The 22,847-nt window shown below is 45.6% G+C and overlaps 1 protein-coding gene across 1 annotated transcript in view; it reads left to right on the top strand.

Annotated features, from left to right (window-relative positions):
• Positions 1-3,249: 3,249 nt before the first annotated feature.
• Positions 3,250-22,847, top strand: part of Bltp2 (bridge-like lipid transfer protein family member 2) — a 31,428-nt gene continuing 11,830 nt past the window's right edge. The window contains exons 1-26 of the mRNA XM_060387202.1: positions 3,250-3,429; positions 4,229-4,358; positions 5,069-5,118; positions 5,392-5,539; positions 6,108-6,226; positions 6,617-6,677; positions 8,057-8,246; positions 8,836-8,959; positions 9,163-9,287; positions 9,531-9,598; positions 9,687-9,832; positions 10,464-10,582; positions 10,690-10,853; positions 10,998-11,256; positions 12,010-12,215; positions 13,802-14,894; positions 15,287-15,478; positions 15,617-15,819; positions 15,972-16,090; positions 16,209-16,429; positions 17,081-17,271; positions 17,400-17,499; positions 17,639-17,841; positions 19,184-19,478; positions 21,704-21,861; positions 22,282-22,488. Of these exons, the coding sequence (XP_060243185.1) occupies positions 3,362-3,429; positions 4,229-4,358; positions 5,069-5,118; positions 5,392-5,539; positions 6,108-6,226; positions 6,617-6,677; positions 8,057-8,246; positions 8,836-8,959; positions 9,163-9,287; positions 9,531-9,598; positions 9,687-9,832; positions 10,464-10,582; positions 10,690-10,853; positions 10,998-11,256; positions 12,010-12,215; positions 13,802-14,894; positions 15,287-15,478; positions 15,617-15,819; positions 15,972-16,090; positions 16,209-16,429; positions 17,081-17,271; positions 17,400-17,499; positions 17,639-17,841; positions 19,184-19,478; positions 21,704-21,861; positions 22,282-22,488 (4,959 nt within the window). The 5' untranslated portion in view covers positions 3,250-3,361. The remainder of the gene's footprint in view (positions 3,430-4,228; positions 4,359-5,068; positions 5,119-5,391; positions 5,540-6,107; positions 6,227-6,616; positions 6,678-8,056; positions 8,247-8,835; positions 8,960-9,162; positions 9,288-9,530; positions 9,599-9,686; positions 9,833-10,463; positions 10,583-10,689; positions 10,854-10,997; positions 11,257-12,009; positions 12,216-13,801; positions 14,895-15,286; positions 15,479-15,616; positions 15,820-15,971; positions 16,091-16,208; positions 16,430-17,080; positions 17,272-17,399; positions 17,500-17,638; positions 17,842-19,183; positions 19,479-21,703; positions 21,862-22,281; positions 22,489-22,847) is intronic.

Below are 22,847 nucleotides of genomic sequence, written 5' to 3'. Positions count from 1 at the left end.
ATCTGCTCTGATACTTTGCTGGGTAGAGTCTTTCAGAGGCCCTCTGGGGTAGGCTCCTATACTGTTCTCTTGTTTTCTCCCTCTTCCGATGTCCATCCCATTTGCCTTTCTGGGTGAGGATTGATCTTACCCAGGGGTCCTCCTTGCTTAGCTTTTTAAGGTGTACAGATTTTAGTATGTTATCCTAGGTATATTATATGTCTAATATCCACTTGGAAGTGACTATATACCCTGTTTTGTTTTGTTTTGTTTTTTAATTCAACCTTCCCCCCCCTCAAACTGGAAAAGGTTTTATTTGTCCTCCCTCTGCCACCTCACTTCCTTCTTTCCTGTTCCAGTTAATTCTAAAGTTTGCTCCTACATAGGCTAGCAGTGCGCAGAAGTGACTGCCATGGTAGAATTCCAGTGAATACAAGCTTTTGTGTTTTTGTTTGTTTGTTTACTTACTGTATGTAAGTTTTGCCTAATGTATGTTTGTGTGCCACAAGCCTGGGACTGGAGTTACAGACGGTTGTGAACTGGATGCTCGGAATTAAACTGGGTTCTCTGGAAGATAAATCCGTGCTCCTGATCACTAAGGCCTGCTCTTGTGCATGTGGTGGGGACACAGGGTCTCACTGTGTGGCTCTCTGAATGTTCCTGAACTCCTATAAAAACCAGGCTATTCTCGAAACCACAGAAATCCACAAGTTTCTGCCTCCTGAATGCTGGGAGTAAAGGTGCAATTTGCTTTTGTATTTTAGAAACTTGTGGAATATATGTAGATAATCAGTTCTGTATTAGGCACGGCCCATGATGCTAAGAAACTTCCAGTTCTTTTACAAAGAACTTTTGATCTCAGTAAATTCAAACCAAGAATTAGAATTCCATTTCTGCCCCTGCTCTTCCTTGCTCTATTCTACTTTCGTTGAATTGATTCCTTGTATCTCTTCAAAAAGAAGTAGAGAAATCATAAAGTGATAGGTGTGGTGAGAGGAGAAAATAAAATGGATAGACTAGCATGCTGACCCACACCTTTAATCCCAGCACTCCAAAGGCAGGTGGATCTCTCCAGCAGCCTGGTCTACAGAGTGAGTTCTAGGACAGCCAGGACTACACAAAGAAACCCTGTGTCAAAAATAAATAAATAAATAGATAAATAAATAAATAAAATTCAAACTAATATTATTAAGACTATCAATTAGTTAGCTTATAAATATTTTAGTTATGCAGAAGTAAAACTCAACTGAAGAAGCACTGCCTGGCTGGGCAGTTGCAAGGATACAATCCCAGCTCCCAGTTAGGTTTCATTCCGCTTTCAAAAGGAGTTTGCCTCACCAGGCGGTTGTGGCACAAACCTGTGATCCCAGCAAGCAGGGCCCTTGCACTGGTCTGAACCCTGTCTCAGAAAACAAACAAACAAAAAAACACAAAACCTTGCTTCTGCTAGGCAGTTCAGAAAAGATGACCCTCACAGACACTGCACTCTTTAAGCCCTGTGCCTCTTCTCAGTAAGGGCATAAATCTGCCAGGGGAAAAGCAGCTTCAGTCTGGAGGTAGCTGTGCCAGTATCTTTAAATTGTAAATCTCCCTGTTTGTTCGAAAGAGCCAGACTTGCAGTTTCTGTCTCTGTAAAACATGTTTAGCTCAGTGTCTGGAACTAAAAGAGATTTACAGATGAAAAGCATATGTAAAAACAGTGTTGGGGCTGGAGAGATGGCTCAGAGGTTAAGAACACTGGCTGTTCTTCCAAAGGTCCTGAGTTCAATTCCCAGCAACCATCTATAATGAGATCTGGTGCGCAGACACACATGCAGGCAGAATGTGGTATAATTAATAAATAAATAAATCTAAAAAAAAATTAAAAAACACAGTGTTGTAGCTCAAAACTATACACGCTGAAAAGAGTCCCCGTTCAAGGCTGGTGCTCCAGCTCTTATTAATCTCTGCGTGCTTGAAGTGACTTCTTGCTAGGAGAAATCAATCTGTGTTGTCAGCGGTAATCCTAGTACCTAGGTGGCTGAGACTGGAGGGTTACGAGTTCCAGGCCAGTTTAAGCTGCATAGGGAGACTCTTTCAAAAAGAATGTAGTCATGGTGGTACCTGCCTGTAATCCCAGAACTCAGGAGGCAGTGGTAGGAGGCTCACTCCAAGTTGAAGCCATCCTGGCTTGCCTATCAAGTTCTTGGCCTGGCAGGGCTGAAATAATATGCCTGAAATAAACTGCCGGCTGTCACACTCTAGAAGTCTGTACTAATACCAGTTACTAATCATACTGAGCCAGATTTGGGATTTGGACTGTTGGCGTTAGCCCGGGTGTTTGCAGAGACCCCCACGAGATGAATGTGAGTACTACGGAGATGTGTTGTGTGCGGAGTTCTTGACCATCCCTGAACATGGAGAAACCACACTTGAATACTGCAGATTTCGAAGATAACAGGTGTGTGTGGGTCAGAGCACACCTTGTGGAAGTTAGTGCTGTCTTTCCATCACGTCCTTAGACCTGCCGGCAAGTACCTTTACTGTTGAGCTATGTCACAGGCCCTGACGTTGTTATCTGAAGGGGTCAAAGGAGAAATTCTGAGTAAAATCTGGAAGAATCGTAATGAGATTAGGACCTAAGAGCCAAGAACACAAAATACTCCAGAATACCCTGGAACCATCTGGCTTTCTTTATCGTGTACTGTATTATTCAGACACTGACTCATGAGAATAACTAAACAGATCTCGTCTACTTCATTTTACAACGAAGAAAGCAAAATTCACTCTCGCCTGATTTGACCTTTAAGTCTCTTATTTCACGTAAGTAGACTCCATTGGTTTCCTTGTGGGATGAGGCAGTATCTAGGGTCTTTTAATTACCTCTTGGTTTCTTGGTCCATCTTTTGCAGACAGGATCCTGTCTGACCTGGGGACACATAACTTCAGCTGGCTCCTATAAACAGGCTCTAAGGAGGCAGGCTGGCTCCAAACTGCCTTAGGGAAAGCGTTTTGGGTGGAGCTCCACTGGGCGGTCACCGTCCAGGTCACCGTCCCCCAGCTCCGCGGCCGTTCGCGCAGGCTGCACCCCGGGTCCGGCGCGGGAGAAAGCGCGTCCACGGCCCACACCGCCTAGGCCACGCCTCTCCGAGCCACGCCCTCACTCCGCGCAAGCAGCGGGTCGGCCTCGGCGCTCCTGGGCGCGGGGCGGGGCGCGGAGGGAGACGGCGGGCTGGTCGGCGAGCAGCCGGGGCGGAGGCGCGCGCGCGCACGCACGCACCCCAACGCTTCCTCGCCCTGCGTGTGCGTGCGCGGCCAAGGCCCGCCGCGGCGCTGTGCGGTTCCGGCGTCGGGGCCCGGCATGGCGGGGGTCGGGGCCATGCCGGGCCGGACCCGGACCTAAATGCCTCTATTTCTCTCCGTGCTGTTGGTCTTGCTGCTGGTTGCGCTTAGCGCACTCTTCCTAGGCCGGTGAGGGGCTTCCAGCCACGGCGGACGGGGGACGAGGCAGAGGGGCTGGAGGAGGCGCGGGCCGGTCGGGCGCGGTAGGCGGAAGGGGGTGGGGGCGGGGGGTCCCGGGGGGACCCGCTCAGCTAGGGCCGAGGCGAGGGGAGGCGAGGTAGGAGCAGGCGGTCGCTGAAGCTTCGGGCCCCAGTGCGGAGTCCAGGAAGTGAGTGTGCATGTGTGTGAGGAAGGGGGCCTCCCTCGGTGGTCTCCCTTTCCTGCTCCTTTCACCCCAGTGTCCTCTTCCCAAACGGCGAAGGGCACCTGCAGCCCCACCCTGGGGAGAGGTCAGGAGTACTGGCTGTCTAGCGCAGAGCTGTCTCGAATGTGACCTCTGCCTTCTTGCAAACGTCTGCAGGGTGGGGACGCAGACTGGGACCCTCTAGGGAGTGTACGATGACGTATTTAACACGGCTGCCTTTACTTTGATTGCTTTTGAGGACCTCTTTTTTACTTTTGGTTCCTAAAGATTTGAGGATTGCTTTCGGTTTTTGTTTTTGTTTTTTGGGTTTTTTTTTTTGTTGTTGTTTTTTTTTTTTTGACCTCTCTTAGAGGGTGAGTTTAGTTTGTCTGGGTTTGTTCGAATCTACGGACCCGTGGTCCTGATTATTGTACCTAAATGTATGTGACAGAAGAGTTCGTTAGGAAAATCGGAAAGTTCCAAGGAAGATCTGGTTTCAGGATACCACCCATTGCAAGGCCTTTCTTGAACCAAACGGGGGGGGGGGGGGGAGAGGGTCTTATAATTCAACTGATTTTTATGCAGGTGGCTTGTGGTCCGGTTGGCCACCAGGTGGTGTCAGCGGAAGTTGCAGGCAGAGCTAAAGATTGGCTCCTTCCGATTTTTTTGGATCCAAAATGTCAGTCTTAAGTTTCAGCAGCACCAGCAGACGGTGGTGAGTACCCAGAGAGGTGGGGGAGGGGGAGAAAGAGAAGTGTTGTTGGGGGACAAGTGGTTGATTTAGTTGGATTTCACACTTTAGCTGAATTTAGCAGTTTTCCTAGTTAATTCGACCACTATCCTATCAGTAGGATCTTAGGAGCTACTTGGAGGACCCTGCAATGGATAGAAGTTGTTTAAAGTGTTCAAAGGACTAGACCTGTTGGTATACACCTATAGTCCTTGCTACTCAAGAGTCTGAGGCAAGAGGATTATAAGTTCAAGGCCTTCCTGGGCAACTTAGTGAGGGCTTGTCTCAAAATTAAAATAAGTTGGAGTAACGGTTCAGTGGTAGAGCCTGGAATATTCAGGGTCCTGTTTAGTATCTAGTGACAAACAAACAAAGGAGTATCCAGGATATGAAATAAAGATATGGAAGAAACAGGAAAAAGATAACAGGAAACAGCAAACTTACTGTTCTAATTTAAGAGAGGAAATAGGGTGTCAGCGTATCCATAAAAAGAGAACTACTAAGCAAATTCAACAAACATCATCATGAGGAGCAAGATAGCAGTGCTGGTCGGAAACACCAGTGAAAGAGGAATGGTCATATTTCATGGGAGGGCCAATAGAACTTCCTCCTTCTGTGACTCAGGACCTCTTCTGGTTCATAAAGCTGCCGTCATTGCCTTTGTAGCACCACAGCTTTCTTTCATATCATTTTAGGAAATTGACAACTTGTGGATCTCCAGCAAACTCCTTAGCCATGATCTGCCGTGAGTACTATTTGTCCTCACTCTGCCCTTGGGGAATGTTTTGAGGTTGAGATTTAACAGTGAAATTTCCACGGAGGCATTTTAGTCAAGGTGGGAGGGGACGTTCCTGCTGGAGTCTCTTTTTTAGTCCAAGTGCTGTTTCGTGAGGCAAGCTGAAAACAACTTCCTCTGTTATTTGAGCTGTTAAGGGACTGGGAGAGAGAATGTGCAGGAGGAAAGGAGACTGCACTGAAAGGGATGCGCCGATGATAATGAGGCCTCTCTTCTGAGCAGACACTATGTGGCACTGTGCCTCGGAGAAGTGCGCATCAGAACAGACTTACAGAAGGTCTCTAGCCTGTCTGCCCCATTCTCTCAGAACACGGAGGCGGAGCAGAAGGGACTGTCCCTCAGCCCAGCCTTGTTGAAGATCTTCTGCCAAGTGAGACAACTTCTGCAATTCTGTCTTACTTTGTTTGTTTGTTTGGTTGGTTTTTGGAGATAGGGTTTCTCTGTGTAGCTCCAACTCCTGGAAATCATATGTAGACCCGCCTGGTCTTAAACTCAGAGGTCCATTCCTCCTGCGCCGAGTGCTGGGATTAAAGGCCTGTGCCACCATCGATGCTACTATTCTTTCTAAAAATTAAATATTTTTATCTTTCTGCTGATGCTCAAGTGTGCAGTGACTGAAGAGGCTAGCAGAGACTGTTGGCTTCCCTAGAGCTGGAGTTCCAGGCAGTTGTGAGCTGCTCTGTGGGGTTTGGGAATTGAACCGAAGTTCTCAGGAAGAGCAGCTGGTGCTCTTATTCAATGAGCTGTCTCTCCAGCCCAACTTCTACTATTATTAATTGTATTTCGGTGGTTAGTTGGCTTTGCAGCATGGGGTGACTTATTTTATTTTATTTTTTTACTATCTGGAAAATGGAAAGCTAAGGTCATTCTTTTCTCAGCTGGAAAGAAAGGGTGCTGCATTTATGTTGTTTATTGATTATCCTTGTTATTCCTTCCAGCTATTCTCCATTCACGTAGATGCCATAAACATCATGGTTCTTAAGGTGGCTACCTCTGAGTCTTTGTGGCACATCCAGATCAGTAGAAGCAGATTTATTTTAGACAGTGATGAGAAAAGGTAAGTTGCAGGGGGAGGGAAAGAGGCTCTGGCAGTATCCCTGTTGGGAGTTGCTTTAGGGGAACAGTGTTAAAGCCTCCTTTTATAGGGTGTCAGGTTTCATTTTGATCAGTTTTGAGGAGAAGCCAAGATTGGATATTCTGCTTGCTGTGTCCTTTCTAGCCAACAGATTAATTAGAAATAAGTAGTGAGGAAAGGGGTCAAGAGTTTTTTTGTTTTGTTTTTGAAATTGGGTCTCCTATACAACCCTGGGTGTCTTAGAACTCTCAATGTAGATGAGGCTATCCCTGAACGCACAGAAAACTACCAACCTTTGCTTCCTGAGTGCTAGGATTGAAGAGGGGTGCTACTACCCCTGGATGAAATCCTTTTGATTTTTTTCTTCCCCAGTCTCATCTGCGAAGTAAACCTATCAAAGATCAATAGCAAAGTTCTGAAGAGTGGTCAGCTGGTGCGTATGTCATGGCTTCTGTGATACTTCATTTTTTTCTTGAGCGTACATATGGAAGAGCTTAGGGAATTTATGTTGTATATTCTGTGCCTTGAAGGTTTTTTTTTTGCTGTTGTTTGTTTTGTTTTTCTGCTTTTTTTTTCCAAGAAAATTCCCAGCCAGTGTTCGTTCCTTCCTTCCTTCCTTCCTTCCTTCTTTCTTTCTTTCTTTCTTTTTACATTTTTTCATAATTAATTACACTTTATTCCCTTTGTATCCCCCCTGTGGTTCCCTCCCTCCTCCCATCCCAATCCCTCCCTTCCTCCACCCTCTGTATGCATGCCCCTCTCCAAGTCCACTGATAAGGGAGGTCTTCTTTTCCTTCCTTCTGATCCTAGTCAATTAGGTCTCATCAGGAGTGGCTGCATTGTCTTCTTCTGTGGCCTGGTAATGCTGCTTCCCCCTCAGGGGGAGGTAATTAAAGAACAGGCCAATCAGTTCATGTCAGAGACAGTCCCTGTTCCTATTACAATGTAACCCACTTGGATACTGAACTGCCATGGGCTACATCTGTGCAGGGGTCTTAGGTTATCTCCATGCATAGTCCTTGGTTGGAGTATCAGTCTCAGGAAAGACCCCTGTGCTCAGATTTTTTGGTTCTGTTGCTCTCCTTGTGGAGTTCCTGTCCTCTCCAGATCTTACTGTTTCCCACTTCTTTCATAAGATTCCCTGCACTCTGCCCAAAGGTTGCCCATAAGTCTCAGCATCTGCATTGATAGTCTGCAGGGCAGAGCTTTTCAGAGGTCCTCTGTGTCAGGCTCCTGACTTGTTCCCTCTTTTCTCCTTCTTCTGATGTCCAGCCTCTTTGCCTTTCTGGATAGGAATTGAGCATTTTAGCAAGAGTCCTCCCTCTTGATTAGTTTCTTTAGGTGTACAGATTTTAGTAGGTTTATCCTATATTATATGTCTGTATGAGTGAGTATATACCATGTGCATCTTTCTGCTTCTGGGACAGCTCATTCAGGTTGATCTTTTCCAGATCCCACCATTTACCTGCAAATTTCATGATTTCCTTGTTTTTTATTGCTGAGTAATATTCCATTGTGTAGATATACCACAATTTGTGCATCCATTCTTCAGTTGAGGGGTATCTGGGCTGTTTCCAGCTTCTCCAGCCAGTGTTTCTAACCATTGTAATTTTATTTGTTTTGGGGAGACTGTTTTGTCTTGTATAGCTATAGCTGGCTCAGTGTGTAGCCCAGGCTGAATTTGAACGCATGGTGGGCCTTCTATTTTACTAAGTACTCTATTTTACTGAGTACTAAGGTTATAGGTATGTACAACCACACTGGTTCCAGGCCATTCTAGTTTGACCTAAAACTTTAATACTTTCTGCACAGGAGGATACATGCCTCGTAGAGCTCTCACTGGCCCTGGACCTGTGTCTACAGGTGGGCATCAGCAGTTGGCATCTGAAGGCTGTCATTGTGAATGTGTGGACGCTCCATGCTGAGCTGCATGAGGGTCTTTTCCATAGTCAACTACTGTGTCAGGCCCCAGGCCGGATATCCAAGTCTGTTTCTTATTCAGGTAAAGCCTTTGCTTTTGAGCTTCTGGTCTACCTTAGTTTCAGGGATTATTTTGGAAGTAGAAAAACCAGTAGTTTCATCATTTATTCAGGTGTGAGTCATTAGACACTATGACCTTTGACTGGGTAGTTAGAGGAAATAGGCATTTCCTTGTTCTGAGTCAAAGAACTAACATTTGGTATCTACTTACCCTGAGTCAGACCTGCACTGTGTGTTTTATGTGTGTTTTCACTACATTTCCTTCACTTCACAAATAAGGAAACAAGCCTAGAACAGTTCGCTAGCTAACTTGTCTGAGGTCTTATAGTTAGTGAAAACGAGTGTAAATTATTTGACACTCAAGTCCATATTCTCTCCATCATACCTCGCTAGTCACCATACTGTTTATGCCTTAGAGTCTGGGGAAGGAAGTACATCAGGTACCTGAATCTGTGATGTTATTGGCCTTGTGCCCTCTTAAGCATTTGCTTATCTTATCTTTTTATCTTGCTTTATGTGTGAGGATTTGGCTAAAGAGGAACAGAGCTGGGAGCGTTTGAGAATGTTGAGGATTGATGGTTGCCGTGTGTATTATTCATTCCTATTTCCAGATTTGACAGAGAGCTTTGCTGAACCAACCCTGCCTGGCTTGTACTTCCTCCAGCAGCTCCCAGACCAAGTCAAGGTGAAGATGGAGAACACAAGTGTGGTGTTGTCTGTGAACAGTCAAAAACGGTGAGGGCTCACCTGCAATGGGGGGAGGCGACGGGGGTGGGGGGCTCACCCAAGACGGGGGGGGAGGGCTGGGAGGGCTCACCTGCGACTGGGGTGGTGACGAGACTGCGGATCGCCAGTCTCAGTACCTTCCCTGAGCTGCTCTGTGGAGAGGAAGGAGGGATGGCATTCTTGGTCTTTCTGATGGAGACTCTCTGGTCCAGGCACCTGACTTGGACACTGAAGCTACTGCATTTCCTGTATCACCGAGATGAGGCTCAGCTGCCCCTTCGAAGCTTCACAGCCAGCTGTGATATGGCACAGATGAGCAGTGAACTCCTCCTAGAAGGTCCATGGAAGGGGCTACGGGTTCTGAGAGAAGGGAGGGCCGGGCGTTCCGGGTTAGTACCCGCATGGCTCCATGATGTATGTCAGTGTAACTGAGGTAGGGAAGAAGAGAACGTAATGGGAAAATAACCCTAACTCACAGTGTTGATGACAGCTTATTCGTCTTATTGCTTGCACTTGCCCATCTCCTATGTTACCTTGTGTCTTCCCTTTGTCTTCTCATCTGTTCTTTGGCATCTTACAGATGGGTTATTGCTATCCCAGAGTCGCCAACGGATTGTCTGCCTCAGCTCCCTCAAGGCTAATGTGCAGGTATGTGGCTAAGACTCTTTGCTCTCTCCACATTGTTGTATTATGAGTTACAGGAGTAAAACCCACACTCAGTGGTTCTCATTTCCAGGTAACCACCATTGACCTCTCAGCGTCTCTTGTTTTGAACACTTGTATCATTCATTACCGACACCAGGAATTCTCTCACTGGCTGCTTATGCTAGCATTGGAGACCCAAGGAGCTAGTTCACCTGATCTTAAGCAAAGGAAAAAAAGGTGAGTTTTAAGTCACCATCTTCTCAGGTGCTTTCTTTTTATCCAAAGTGGCATCCTGTGTTAAATTACACGTTTGATTGTCTGAGTTCCCTAAATCTTAGTTTCAGAAGCAAACCGGTTTTATGTATGTTCTCTGTTAGGTTTTACCCTTTGTTGGTATGAGGATGTCTTTTTCATGTTTTCATTCTTAGTGCCCAATGCAGTCCCTTATTTATGTGTAAGACAAACATTTTTTGACAAGGACTGTGATGAGAAACAGTGTGTCACCTGCTTTGGGTTATAGGGTATGGTGTCAGATCTGCAGAACCATTTTTGTTTGTGCACTGTCTGCATTGTTCTGCACAGAGAAAGTGAGTTGTAAGTGAGCTTCTTGTTATTAGGGTGAGTCCTGATGTTGCTGATAGTCACTGTATTGGCTGTGGATGTGTAAATATTGTTTTATCTCATGTCTTTCTGGGGTTCCCTCAGATTACCATTGGAAAGAACAGCAATTTGACAAACCTAGCCTTTTACTTTGTAGCTGTTGCTAGTCCTAAGATTCACAATAAAACTAAGTTGTCAACAACTTTGAGGATTGTATTCCTTGATAAGAAGCTGCAGCTATAGTGATGTTATTCTTATCCCTTTGTAGGACCTTCCCTCAGATCCTGGCTCCCATTATCTTCAGCACCGCAGTCTCCAATGTCAGCATTTCCATTCAGCTTGGGGATACACCACCTTTTGCTTTGGGGTTCAATTCCATCTCCTTAGGTAAGGCTCAGGGGATGGGAAAGGAACAGGCTTTACTCTTTGGTTACACCAGTGTCTGCTTCATGGCCACAGTAGCTTAATAGACTACCCTTTACCACCTGTTACAGATTACCAGCACCTCCGGCCACAAAGTATCCATCAGCGGGCTGTTCTAACTGTGGATCACCTCTGCTGGCGTGTGGGTAGTGACTCCCACATTCAGCGGGCACCACATCCGCCTAATATGCATGTGTGGGGTGAAGCGCTTGTCCTGGACTCCTTCACACTACAGGCAGGTGGACGCTGTGTGCCGAGGAGGCCCCAGTTCCCTGTGCTGACAGGCTTCTGAGCATTGCATGTGCGCTTGGTGTGGGTGACGCAGCAGCTGTTGTGCGTTCACTCTGATTGGTTTCAGTAGGTTTCCTTTCTTTTCTAGGGTAGCTATAACCAGCCCCTGGGCTTGTCCAGCACCCAGTCCAATACTCTCTTTCTTGACTGTACTATTCGAGGACTTCAGGTAGAAATATCAGACATCTGTGCCCAGTGTCTGTCTCGAATCCTATCCTTGGTGATTCCACAATCTGAAAAGTCAGCTGTCTCCAGGAAATCTTCCCTTGGGGAATCTGTGACCTTACTATGGAAGGTGGACTTGAAGGTGGAAGACATGAACCTGTTCACTCTTTCTGCACTGGTTGGTAAGTGGAGCTGGAAGTCTGCTGAAGTATGTAGTGTGTGAACTCAGCAGCCTAGGCTGATCTAGTCAGCTTCTCATTAAGGAAACTCATTATCTGGAAGGTTCTATGTTAGAGGCATGAAATGTTAGAAAGGCTTAAAGGACAGGCTTTGTGCTACTTCTTAGTGTCTGTGGAAGGGAACTATTAAAAGAGAGGCAGATAGGAGGAAAAACTTAGCCTTGGTGTGGTCAAGAGAATGAGACCATGGAAGGTTTCTTTTCTTTTGATGTTTTTTTGTTTTGTTGTCATTTTTCCCCTTGAGGCACGATCTTGCTAGAGTGCCTTCTAGCTTGGAATCTTCCAGTTCAATCTAGTGAATGCTGGCATTATAGCTGTGTCTGGCTCCTACATAGCTTGGTCCTGCCCTCCGTTCTTCCTTTCTGTTTTCATTTTGGTTTTCTGAGACAGGGTTTCTTTATATAGCCCTGGCTGTCCTAGAACTCTGTAGACCAGGCTGACCTGCTCCAGCTTTTTATTTCCTTGTGTGTATTTCTACAGAATGAATGATAGATGGAGAATTTCTAAACATTGGGAAACTGTCCTTTCCAGATCTAGGTAGATTAGAGGAAAAGGGGAAGTTTTCCTAAAATATTAGGAATCAATCACTTAAGGGAAGTGTGGGGACTAAGGGCAGTAAAGGGATAAGAAAGGAGAAAGGAACCTCCTTGGTGTTATCATTTCAGAACTTGGAATGTCTTGGTTTCTCGATGCCAGGTGCTTCAGAGATACGACTGGACACACTGACTGTCTTGGGCAGTGCTGAGACCTCCACTGTGGGGATTCAAGGGCTTGTGCTTGCTCTAGTAAAATCCATCACAGAGAAGATGCAGCCCTGTTGCAAGGCTCCTGACATCCCCACACCAGTGCTTGGCCTCTCCATGCTCTCCCTTACCTATCACAGCAGCATCCGCTCTATAGAGGTAATGCTTTGGGGCTATGGACCAGGCTGGGTTTTCCTACCACTTAAAACATTTTTTGGTCTCTTTGACTAGTGTTCTAAAACTTAGAGAAAAGTAACAGCTGGTGTCCATCTTTCCTTCTTATATTTTTAACATTTTATTATGTTATAAACACATTGAAATATAGAGAGAACATTTGAACTTTCATATTTCCAGTTTCAGTAATTACCCATCCATAACTGTCTTGTTACAGATGTATCCATTTTAGACTCCCCGACTGCAAACTATGGGGTCATTTTAAAGGAGATAACAGATACATTTTTTTAAATGTATATATTATGTATACGAGTGCCCTGTCTTCATACAGAAGAGGGAATCAGATTTTATTACAGATAGTTGGGCCATCATGTGGGTGCTGGGAATTGAACTCAGGACCTCTGGAAGGTGCTCTTAACCACTAAGCCATCTCTCCAGCTCCAGATATATCATTTTACAAAAACAAAAGTAAGTGGGGCTGGAGAGGTGGCTCAGTGATTAAGAGCACTTATCATTCTTATAGAGGACTTGTATATTCAATTCCCAGTACCCACATCATGATTTCATAATTACCCATAGCTCCAATAATAAGGGATCTGATTCTCACTTCAGCAGGCATGTGGTGTACATACATATATGCAAGCGAAACATTCATAAACATAAATCTGAAGACAGAAAAGAAAAAGTGAGGTTCTGAGAGATGGCTCTTTGAGTAAATGTGTTTGTCCCGACAATCTCCAGGACCTACAGATTGGAAAGAACTGACTCTTGAACGTTACCTTCTAATTTCCCTATGTGTGAGTTATGGTGCCTTTGTGTGTTGACACAGACACACATACACAAACACATTTTTTTGGAAGCACTCAGTTCCTTAGAAGGCTAGAAGGGATCTGAAGATGGGAGGCTTTTCAGTGTCTTTTTCCATGCAGTATCAGGTGGGCATGGGGTTTTTCAAAGGAGAAGAGAGGCTTTGAGCTCACTTTCCTTTGGAAACCAAGGAGGTTGCTTTTCAGAGACTATACTTGAGGGAGTGTCTGTGTCTTGGTACTTCAGTTGTTCATCCCTTGAGCTATTCAGAACTGACTGTGTTTCAGGGTAACAAGGACATTCATTCATAATAAGTCAGTGGTTGTGCTCTACTGTGGCCAGTACTTGTACATTATGTTTTAGGAATTAAGTCTTTTAATCTGTTGATGAAACATTTGAAGTTGCACTTGTTTCTAGACGGTATTCATTGAATGGTAACTTGTGAGTGGAAACATAAAGCCAAATGATTATTAAGTTCCTTCTCTGCATTCTGTTTAACCATAGGAAACACGACTCACACTTCCAAGGCGTTTTAGAATCTACTAAAGGAAAACTCAAAAGCATAAGTGTGATATAGATAACTTTTTTAACTTAGCATTTTAGTGTCAATGGGGAACCAAGCAAAGCAGTAATTAATGTGGTCTTTTTAGGAAAGATTTATGGGTGGATAGAATTCTTGAGCCAGGAAGCACATGTCATAGTTTCCGTGTTTCCTCTACTGTTCTGAGACAGTGATTGACAGGTTCTTTTCTTACATCCCAAAGGTTCAGTGTGGTGCTGGGCTGACTCTGCTCTGGAGCCCCCCAGATCACATGTACCTGTACCAGCATATCTTGGCCACTCTACAGTGCCGAGACCTGTTACAAGCAACCGTGTTTCCTGAGATTGTCCAATCCCATGCACTAGAGACTCCACAGGCCACTTCTGAGTCAGAAGACCATCTCCCTGAGCCATCCCCACCTCGGCGGCTGCTAAACCTGACCCTGGAGGTGAGCACTGCCAAACTGACAGCTTTTGTAGCTGAGGACAAGTTCATTACCCTGGCTGCAGAGAGTGTGTCACTGAACCGACATGGAGGCTCACTGCAGGCTTACTGCCCAGAACTGGCTGCTGGCTTTGATGGCAACAGCATCTTCAACTTCAAGGAGGTGGAGGTACAGCTCCTGCCTGAGCTGGAAGAGATGATCCTCCACAGGAACCCCTTCCCTGCACTGCAGACCCTTCGCAATCGTGTTTGGCTCTTTTCCCTTGGATCAGTCTCAGTGGAATTTCCTTATCAGTATGACTTCTCTCGAACTTTAGATGAGGCTGTGGGAGTTCAGAAATGGCTCAAGGGGCTGCATCGAGGGACTCCAGCTTGGGCTTCTTCAAGCCCTGTTCCTCTCCCACCTGATCTACTCATCAAGGTTCAGCACTTCTCGTGGGTTTTCCTGGATGACGTCTTTGAGGTGAAACTTCACGATAACTATGAACTGATGAAGGATGAAAGTAAGGAAAGTTCCAAAAGACTGCAGTTGCTGGACGCCAAAGTGGCTGCCCTACGGAAGCAGCATGGGGAGCTGCTGCCAGCTCGAAAAATTGAGGAACTCTATGCCTCTTTGGAACGCAAAAACATTGAAATCTACATCCAGCGCTCTCGCCGTCTCTATGGCAGCACACCCATGCGCCGTGCACTGCTCACCTGGAGCCTGGCGGGGCTGGAGCTGGTGGCTCTGGCAGATGCCTCCTTCCACGGGCCTGAGCGTGTGCTAGAGCAGGTTCGAGAGCTTGATCCTGGCAGCCCTTTTCCTGCTGAGGGAATAGATCTTGCCATTCAGTGGTGTCGTATGCTCAAGTGCAGTGTCAAAACTTTCCTGGGTGAGTACATCCCTTGTTTGTGGAGCCCGCATTTGGCTTGCGAGAGCCAGGGAGCTCTCTTGAGTGATTGCAAAGATCTAAGTTGTATTGGGAACTGTAGTTGGCTTTGGGTGGACGGTCTCTGCTTCCCTTTCTTTGTTCCTGATTTTCACCCTGAAACTGCTTAGCGGATGTAATAGGGCAATGAACACAGCTGTCTTTAAGGGTATTCTGGCTCTTGAATTTCATGTTCTCTTTGCCCCTCACCTCTGCTTTACTCTATGTCCTGTTTTAGCTTTGCTACTTAATTTGCCAACCCTCATTCTCTGGATTGATAAAAAGAACAGCAGGGGAAACAAAACAAAACACATGTGAAAGTGAGCAACCAGTGTGTATCTGTTGTCTAATAATAGTTCGGATCAGAGACTATCCACGGTACCTGTTTGAGATCCGTGACTGGCGGCTCATGGGACGACTTGCAGGCACTGAGCAGAGTGGCCAGCCTTGCTCCCGTCGACGTCAAATCCTGCATTTGGGGCTTCCCTGGGGTAATGTGGCAGTAGAGAGAAACATGCCCCCACTGAAGTTCTACCATGACTTCCACTGTGAGTAAAGGAGGCAGTTGGTTTAGCTGAGGGGTATTTGTGGGCCTTGGGTAGAAGATAAGCTGAGGCCCTTTTGGAACAAAGGAGGAACAAAGCGGTGTTTTGTAGTAAGCTGAAGCCTGCATTCCTCTACCCTAGCGGAAATCTTCCAGTACACAGTGGTGTGGGGCCCATGCTGGGATCCAGCCTGGACACTGATTGGTCAATGTGTGGACCTCTTGACCAAGCCCTCAGCTGACCCCAGCCCACCTTTGCCCTGGTGGGATAAGAGCCGTCTTCTGTTCCATGGGGACTGGCATATGGATATTGAACAAGCAAACCTGCATCAGCTGGCCACTGAGGTGAGGGGCTCCATGGAGTCATTTCATTGTTAGGATAGTACAGTAGGGACCTGTACAGCATGTGGGGCATGGAGAGAAAGGTACTGATTTGGGAGACCATTTTCTTATCTGTAGCTCATCGTGTTCTTTGGGGTGGGGCGGGGTCATTCTAGGATCCGTATAATACAACTGAAAACATGCACTGGGAATGGAGCCACCTTTCATTTCATTGGAAACCTGGTCAGTTTGTGTTCAAAGGGGACCTGGATGTCAACGTAAGAACAGCTTCTAAGTGAGTGGAATGAAGGATGGGGTCCTTAACGAGATGGGGGAGTCAGGGTGGAGGGAGAGGGAAGCCCAGGGAAGCAAGTGACTAAGTCACTGAGGGCTGGGGCTCCGTTGTGAGGCAGGTATGACGACTGCTGCTTCCTTCACCTGCCTGACTTCTGCATGACACTGGACCTGCAGTGGCTGTGCCATGGGAACCCTCATGACCATCACAGTGTCACTCTGAGGGCCCCTGAATTCCTGCCTGAGGTGTCCTTGGGCCAGCTCCATGACTCCTACCGGGCCTTCCGCTCTGAGAACCTCAATCTCTCTATCAAGATGGATTTGACTCGCCATAGTGGGAGTGAGACTTGGGTCTGGGACCATGGGGAGGATGGGCTTGGGATACTGACTGCTTTAGAGTGAAAGATAGGATAGAGGGATAGGTCGGAATTGAGTTGTGACCTTTGTTTGTAGGATTAGTGTCTTTTTGGACTGCTGTTAACAGTAATACCACAAATTGTGTTGCTTAGAAGTAATGAATATTCCCAAAGTTGTTTAGTCTAGGAAGTTAGAGATGGAAGTGCTCATGAGATTCAGTGTCTGGTGAAGGCCCTTCCCTTACATGCCATTTTGCTGTAGCCTCAAGTGGTGGAAAGCCAGTAAACTCCTTCGGGTCTCTTGACCCATTTCTCAGCTGACTCAGCCCACCCTTTGTCATCAGTGTCATTCCTACGTCTAACCAGCTTCCCTCGTTAATTCCATCACCTTGCCGTTTAGGATTTTTACCTAAAATCTGGCTGCTGTAGAGGAGGAGGGGGATGAATATATAAACATTTAGACCTTAGCACTGGGTGAAAGCAGAGAGCTTAGATCCTTGAAAGAAGAGGTGCTGCGGACACAGAATATGAGGAGGATGTATGGGTTCTTCAGTCTCTAAAGATGAAGCTGGGAAAACATTTTTCTCACCTCTGTTTCAACCACAACTTGGGTATGTCCACCTTTTCCTTTGCAGCAATATCCCAGCCCCGAATTCTGTTGTATAGTAGTACCCTTCGCTGGATGCAGAATTTCTGGGCAACTTGGACTAGCGTCACAAGGCCTATCTGTAGAGGAAAACTCTTCAACAACCTGAAGCCCAGCAAGAAGAAACTTGGCCAGCACTACAAACAGCTTTCCTATACTGCACTGTTTCCCCAGCTACAGGTCAGACTTGACATCGGACATCGAACATTTAACTGTTTCCCTTTCTTAGTTTTCTTATTTTCTGTGGATTGACTCTCTTAGTCATCTCTTCTGCCATCCTTTCTTCTGTTTTTTGCTCTTGTTACCAGGTACATTATTGGGCATCATTTGCCCAGCAGCGGGGCATCCAGATTGAGTGCAGTCAGGGTCATGTCTTCACTCGGGGAACTCAGCGGCTTATACCTCAAGGTCAGGCCAAAGCTTCTATTTCTGCTAGTCTGTTCCTTGGGATTTTGTTTGTTTGTTTTGTTTTTTCTTAGTTCCATTCTCCTCTAATGACTCACGTTCTTGTACTGCTCTGCATGGACTTGTGTGCTCCTTTTCTCAGCTGGCACAGTGATGCGGCGCCTTATTTCTGAGTGGAGTGTGACACAGATGGTGAGTGACTTAAGTCAGGTGACTGTCCACCTGATGGCTTCACCCACTGAAGAGAACGCTGACCACTGCCTTGACCCCTTGATAACAAAGACTCACCTGTTGAGCCTGTCGTCCCTTACTTACCAACGGCACAGCAACCGCACTATGGACGAGGTACTATTTGACATAGCCGCTTGTTAGATGGTGTCTAAATTTAAGTGGGCAAATAGACTGCTGGTGGCTTAAAGAACAGAGATTTGCCGTAGTTTTAGAGACTTGAGAGGTCCAGCAGTGGCGTGCCAGCCATGGGTCTTGCTGGCTTGTGTGCCCTACCCTCAAGTCCTTGTCCACACCTATTATCTCCTGTGCACTATCACAGTGGATAGTGAGAGTTTAGTTCTGATAAGGTTTCTAACTGTATTCATAGCGTGTATGTCATCACTTTATGATATATTTACTCGGTGTTACAGCTGCTCCTTTCTTAAGTTGCATTTATGGGTGGGTGGTTGTGTATAAATATAGGTCAGAGGACAACTAGTGTTGTGTCAGTTTCTTTGCTTCCATTATATTAGTACAGAAAATCCAACTGAAGCTGTTAGGCTTGGTGGCAAGCCTTTACCTACTAAGCCATCTCATCAGCTTCTTTTTAAAATGTATCTTTATCTCATTAATAATGTAAAAAAAAAGTGTTTGTGTGAGCACAGGGCTCTAGCTAAGGTCATGAGGCAGCAAGAACCTTTAAACTATTGAGCGGTGTCACTGACTACTGGCTGCTGCTGCGGTTTCATTTTTCTTTCTTCCTTTTTTTTTTGAGAGAGAGAGATAGTCTCGCTTTGTAATCCAAGCTTGACTTGAATTCTCTGTTCTCTTGCCACTGCTTTATATGCTGTGGTTTCAGGAAATGTGCTACCACATGTAGATAATCACCCTCTTGAAAAATCTTGAGGTAGGTGTGCAGTTGAGTGGCAGGGTATTAGATTAGTGAGTTCAATTCCTGGCACCACCACTCCCTACAAAAAAAGAAAATTCTTTTTATTCTCCATTTAACAATGCTTTTGGTCTTCAGGAAATAAAGTTAAAGTTCTTTTTGGTTTTTTGAGACAGGGTTTCTTTGTAGCCTTGGCTGTCCTGGACTCACTTTGTAGACCAGGGTGGCCTTGAACTCACAGAGATCTGCCTGCCTCTGCCTCCCAGAGTGCTGGGATTACAGGCGTGCATCACTGCTTCCGGCTAGAGTCAAAGTTCTTTTTTTTTTTTTTTTTTTTTTGAGTCAAAGTTCTTAACGCTTCATTTAGTGTTGGCTTTCTCCATCTCTCCCAACTATAGATGGCTTTGAAATTACCTGATTCACTAAAGCACAGTAGGTATAAGTTAGGATGTAAAGTAATGTACAAACTAAGACCACTTAATATTTTTCTCCACGGTCTTCCAGAGCTGCTTTCTGCACTTTGTCTCTGCTTCAGGAGTAGTGGTGGGAATGTCTGTGTGATCCTGGTTTCCTTTTCCTGTTTCTCAGGAGCTGTCTACTCGAGATGGTGATCCTGCCTTTCATACACACCAGCTTTACTTGGTAGATTTACGGATTTCCTGGACAACCACCAACAGGGACATTGCCTTTGGCCTATATGATGGCTACAAAAAAGCAGCCGTACTCAAACGTAATCTCTCTACTGAGGCTCTGAAAGGTTTAAAGATTGATCCCCAGATGTCAGCCAAAAAGCCAAAGCGGGGTATCCCACCGAGTGCCCAAGTTCCACCTCATGTCAGCACTCCTAGCTTCAGTGGACGGCCTGATAAGGGATCATCAGGAGGTAGGCAGGGGCAGATGACTGTGGGTTTAGGGTTAGAACATGAACATGGGCTTGGACACCATATTCCTAGCCTTGTATCATTTAAGTACTTAGCTGGCATAAAACAGAAACACTGCCAAATTCTTTATTTGCCTAGCTATCTCTCTAGCATCCCAGGAAATCTTGAAAGAAAAGTAAGACTTGGGCAAGAAAAGAATGGGTGTTTTAGGGAATAACAAATGTAAGAGAATGCGAGTTTATGGTAAGTGTGAGAATAGATGAAAAGTGGGAAATGCATCAGAGAGGAATTTAAAGACCAGGGAAGTTAAAGTGAAATGGAATATAATCAGGCAAGAATTAATTGAGTAAGTGACATTTGAGTTGACTTTTAAGGTATGGCATTATTGAATGTGTAGAAATAGGGAAAAGGGCAGCCAGTGCAAAGGAAATAACCTGAATAGGAATGGTATTGGGAAAGGGTGAGGTGTTCAAAGGAGAATAAACAGTTTGTTTTCCATAACACAGTAACAAAGGGAGAGTGAGAAATTGGTTAGAAGCTGGGTGTGGTGGTGCAAGCCTTAGGAGTCAGAGGCAGGTGGATCTCTGTGAGTTTGAGGACAGCCTGGTCTACAAAGCAAATTCTAAGACAGCCAGCTCTACACAGAGAAACCCTGTCTCAAAAAACAGCAACAACAAAAAAGGTTAGAAAGAAAACATGAAGATCATTGGAGACCTACATAGGTCCTTTTTTTGTTAGGGCTGGATGGAGAACTACTGAAGTCTTTGAATAGACTGTCATAATTAGATTTTGACAGTTAGGAAAATAACTCTAGCAGTGGGGAGTAGGAGGGCTGGAGGTGGACAGACAGATGAGGAAAGTAACAGTGTATCAACAGGAGGCAGCAAGGACTGGAAGGAGGTGGAGCAGCTAGGATGAGTGAGATAGACAGAATGATGCTGTATGCTACTGTGCATATAGGAGACTTGGCTGCTGGAAGACGTTAAAATGGAAAATATAAGCCTGGTATACAGCACTGTAAAGGCAGAGGCAAGCAAAACTCTGAGTCCAAGGCCTGCCTGGTCTCCATAGCAATGTATATTCTACATATATTCCAGGACAGCCAGGGCCACATAATGAAAAACTGTCCAAATGAAAAACAAGGAAAGGCTAAAGAAAGAATCCAGGTTCAATTCCCAGCACCTAGATGGAGGCTCATAACCCAGTTCCAGGGAATCTGACACCACCTTCTGGCCTGTTTGGATACTGCACACTTATGCACAGAGACACACACATTCAGGCAAAATACCACACACTTAAAAATCTTTTAAGTGGGGGAGGGTGATGATGCCTAACGCCTGGTGTCTGGTGATTTGCTGGCGTATTGTAAATGGTAGTATGAGAAATAGAGCCATAGGCTGAACAGGTTTAGACATGCTGAACCTGTGGCAGTGGTAGGATATATAGGTAACGCTGACAACGTCTGGAAATGAGCCTAGCCTTACTCTAGAGATAAGAGTTTCAGGCATTTCTTCACAGAGCTAAAACTTAATGCCAGGAAGATGATAGTGTTGTTTATCATGGCAGATACCTATAAAAATATTTTTATGTATTTCGTTAAATTATCATGAGCCTTATCCGATAGTTATTTTGCAGATAAGGAAAGTGAGTCACAAAGAATATAAAGCAAGCTGCTCAAAGTCACAATTGAATAGGTGCTAGAGGTAGGATCTCCACCACAGGCAGACTGGTCTAATTCTGATACAACCGTAATGCTACCAGACAGACTTATTAAGCAAGAGGAGGCAAGACTTCTAAGACCTTCGAGAGGAGTAGCAAAGCTAGAACATGGTGGGGAGTGGAAAGGAATAGTCACAAAAAAGGAGTATGTGAAAAGGAGAGAGACTGGAGAGATGGCTCAGCAGTTGAAAGAGCGCTTGCTGTTCTTACAGAGGACCTGGGATCATTTCCTACCACTGTCACGATGGGAGCCTTAGGGAAAGAATCAGAGTTACTTAAACTGATGTTTCTATTAGAAATCTTTTACTTTTGTTAACATGAAGGGGAGAACCAAATAGCTTTTATTTTATCCTTTTGAGTCAAGGGTGGGGTAGATGACAAGTGTTCTAGGTTGAAGAGGTATCTCAGCCTTTACCTAGACATGAATTAATGAGCGATCAATGTGGCCCTGCATGTGTTCTCTCTCTCTTTGAGATGGTGACCTTTCCCCAACTTATTTCTTTGCCAGGTGCTTACATGTTGCAGAAACTGATTGAAGAAACAGATAGATTTGTAGTATTCACAGAAGAGGAGTCGGGTATGAGTGACCAATTGTGTGGCATTGCTGCCTGCCAGACAGATGACATATACAACCGAAACTGCCTTATTGAGCTGGTCAACTGCCAGGTACCTTTTCTTTATAGGACACCTGTGTCAGGCTGGATCTGGATAGAGATCCACAAGCTGAGTGTGGGGTTTGGTGTCATACACCTTTAATCCTGGCCCTTCTGAGGTAGAACCAGGTGGATCTCTAAATTTGAAAACATAGTGAGACCCTGACTCAAAAAAAAAAGGGGGGGTGGCCTTCCACTGTGGCTCTAAACTTGGCTGTCGTCTTAGTTTCTTGAAAGCTGGGGTTATGGGCTTGTATCAGCAACCTCAGTGCTTCTCCGCATATAACTGAAGAACGGGTAGCTGGAGCTCAGTTGTATCTTTTACAGGCATCTTAAGCAGTCACTCCATATATAAAATCAGTGAAGCTCCCTGGCCAGAAGAACTCTCTCGGCCTCCCTTCTGTCTAAAACCCTTCGTTTGTCTTTGACTTAGATGGTTCTCCGTGGGGCAGAGACGGAGGGCTGTGCCATTGTGTCAGCTGCCAAAGCCCAGCTACTGCAGTGCCAACACCGTCCAGCTTGGTACGGGGACACCCTGAAACAAAAGACTTCCTGGACTTGCCTGTTGGATGGCATGCAGTATTTTGCCACTACTGAAAGCAGCCCTACTGAACAAGATGGCCGACAGCTATGGCTAGAGGTCAGTGAGCATGTGTGAGAAGGCGTATATATCTCTATTTTCTGTGGTTAGCCCTTTCAGCTGGAACTGCTGGAAGGTTCTTTATAGCACCTACTTTCTCCTCAGTAGAAAAGGACACTGAGCATGAGCAGCCTGTGGACTGTAGAAACAGTGTTTCTCTCCCACAATACTGTTGTATTGACCAGTACTAGATTAAAGGAACAGGAACTTCTTTCTTTTTAAGTTTGTAGTCCCTCCATAAATGTCATACCAACAGGCAACTGATAGGCAGTGGGTCTGAGAACTTTGTTTTGCTTGTTCGAGACAAGTCTTGTTATGTAGTCTGGTGTCAAGCTCTGTGTAGCCCAGGTGCCCTAAAA

Source organism: Meriones unguiculatus, chromosome 7 (assembly GCF_030254825.1).
Source record: "Meriones unguiculatus strain TT.TT164.6M chromosome 7, Bangor_MerUng_6.1, whole genome shotgun sequence".
NCBI classification, from domain to species: Eukaryota; Metazoa; Chordata; class Mammalia; order Rodentia; family Muridae; genus Meriones; species Meriones unguiculatus.
Note: the sequence above shows the minus strand (reverse complement) of the source record. Positions and strands in the feature narration are given on the sequence as shown.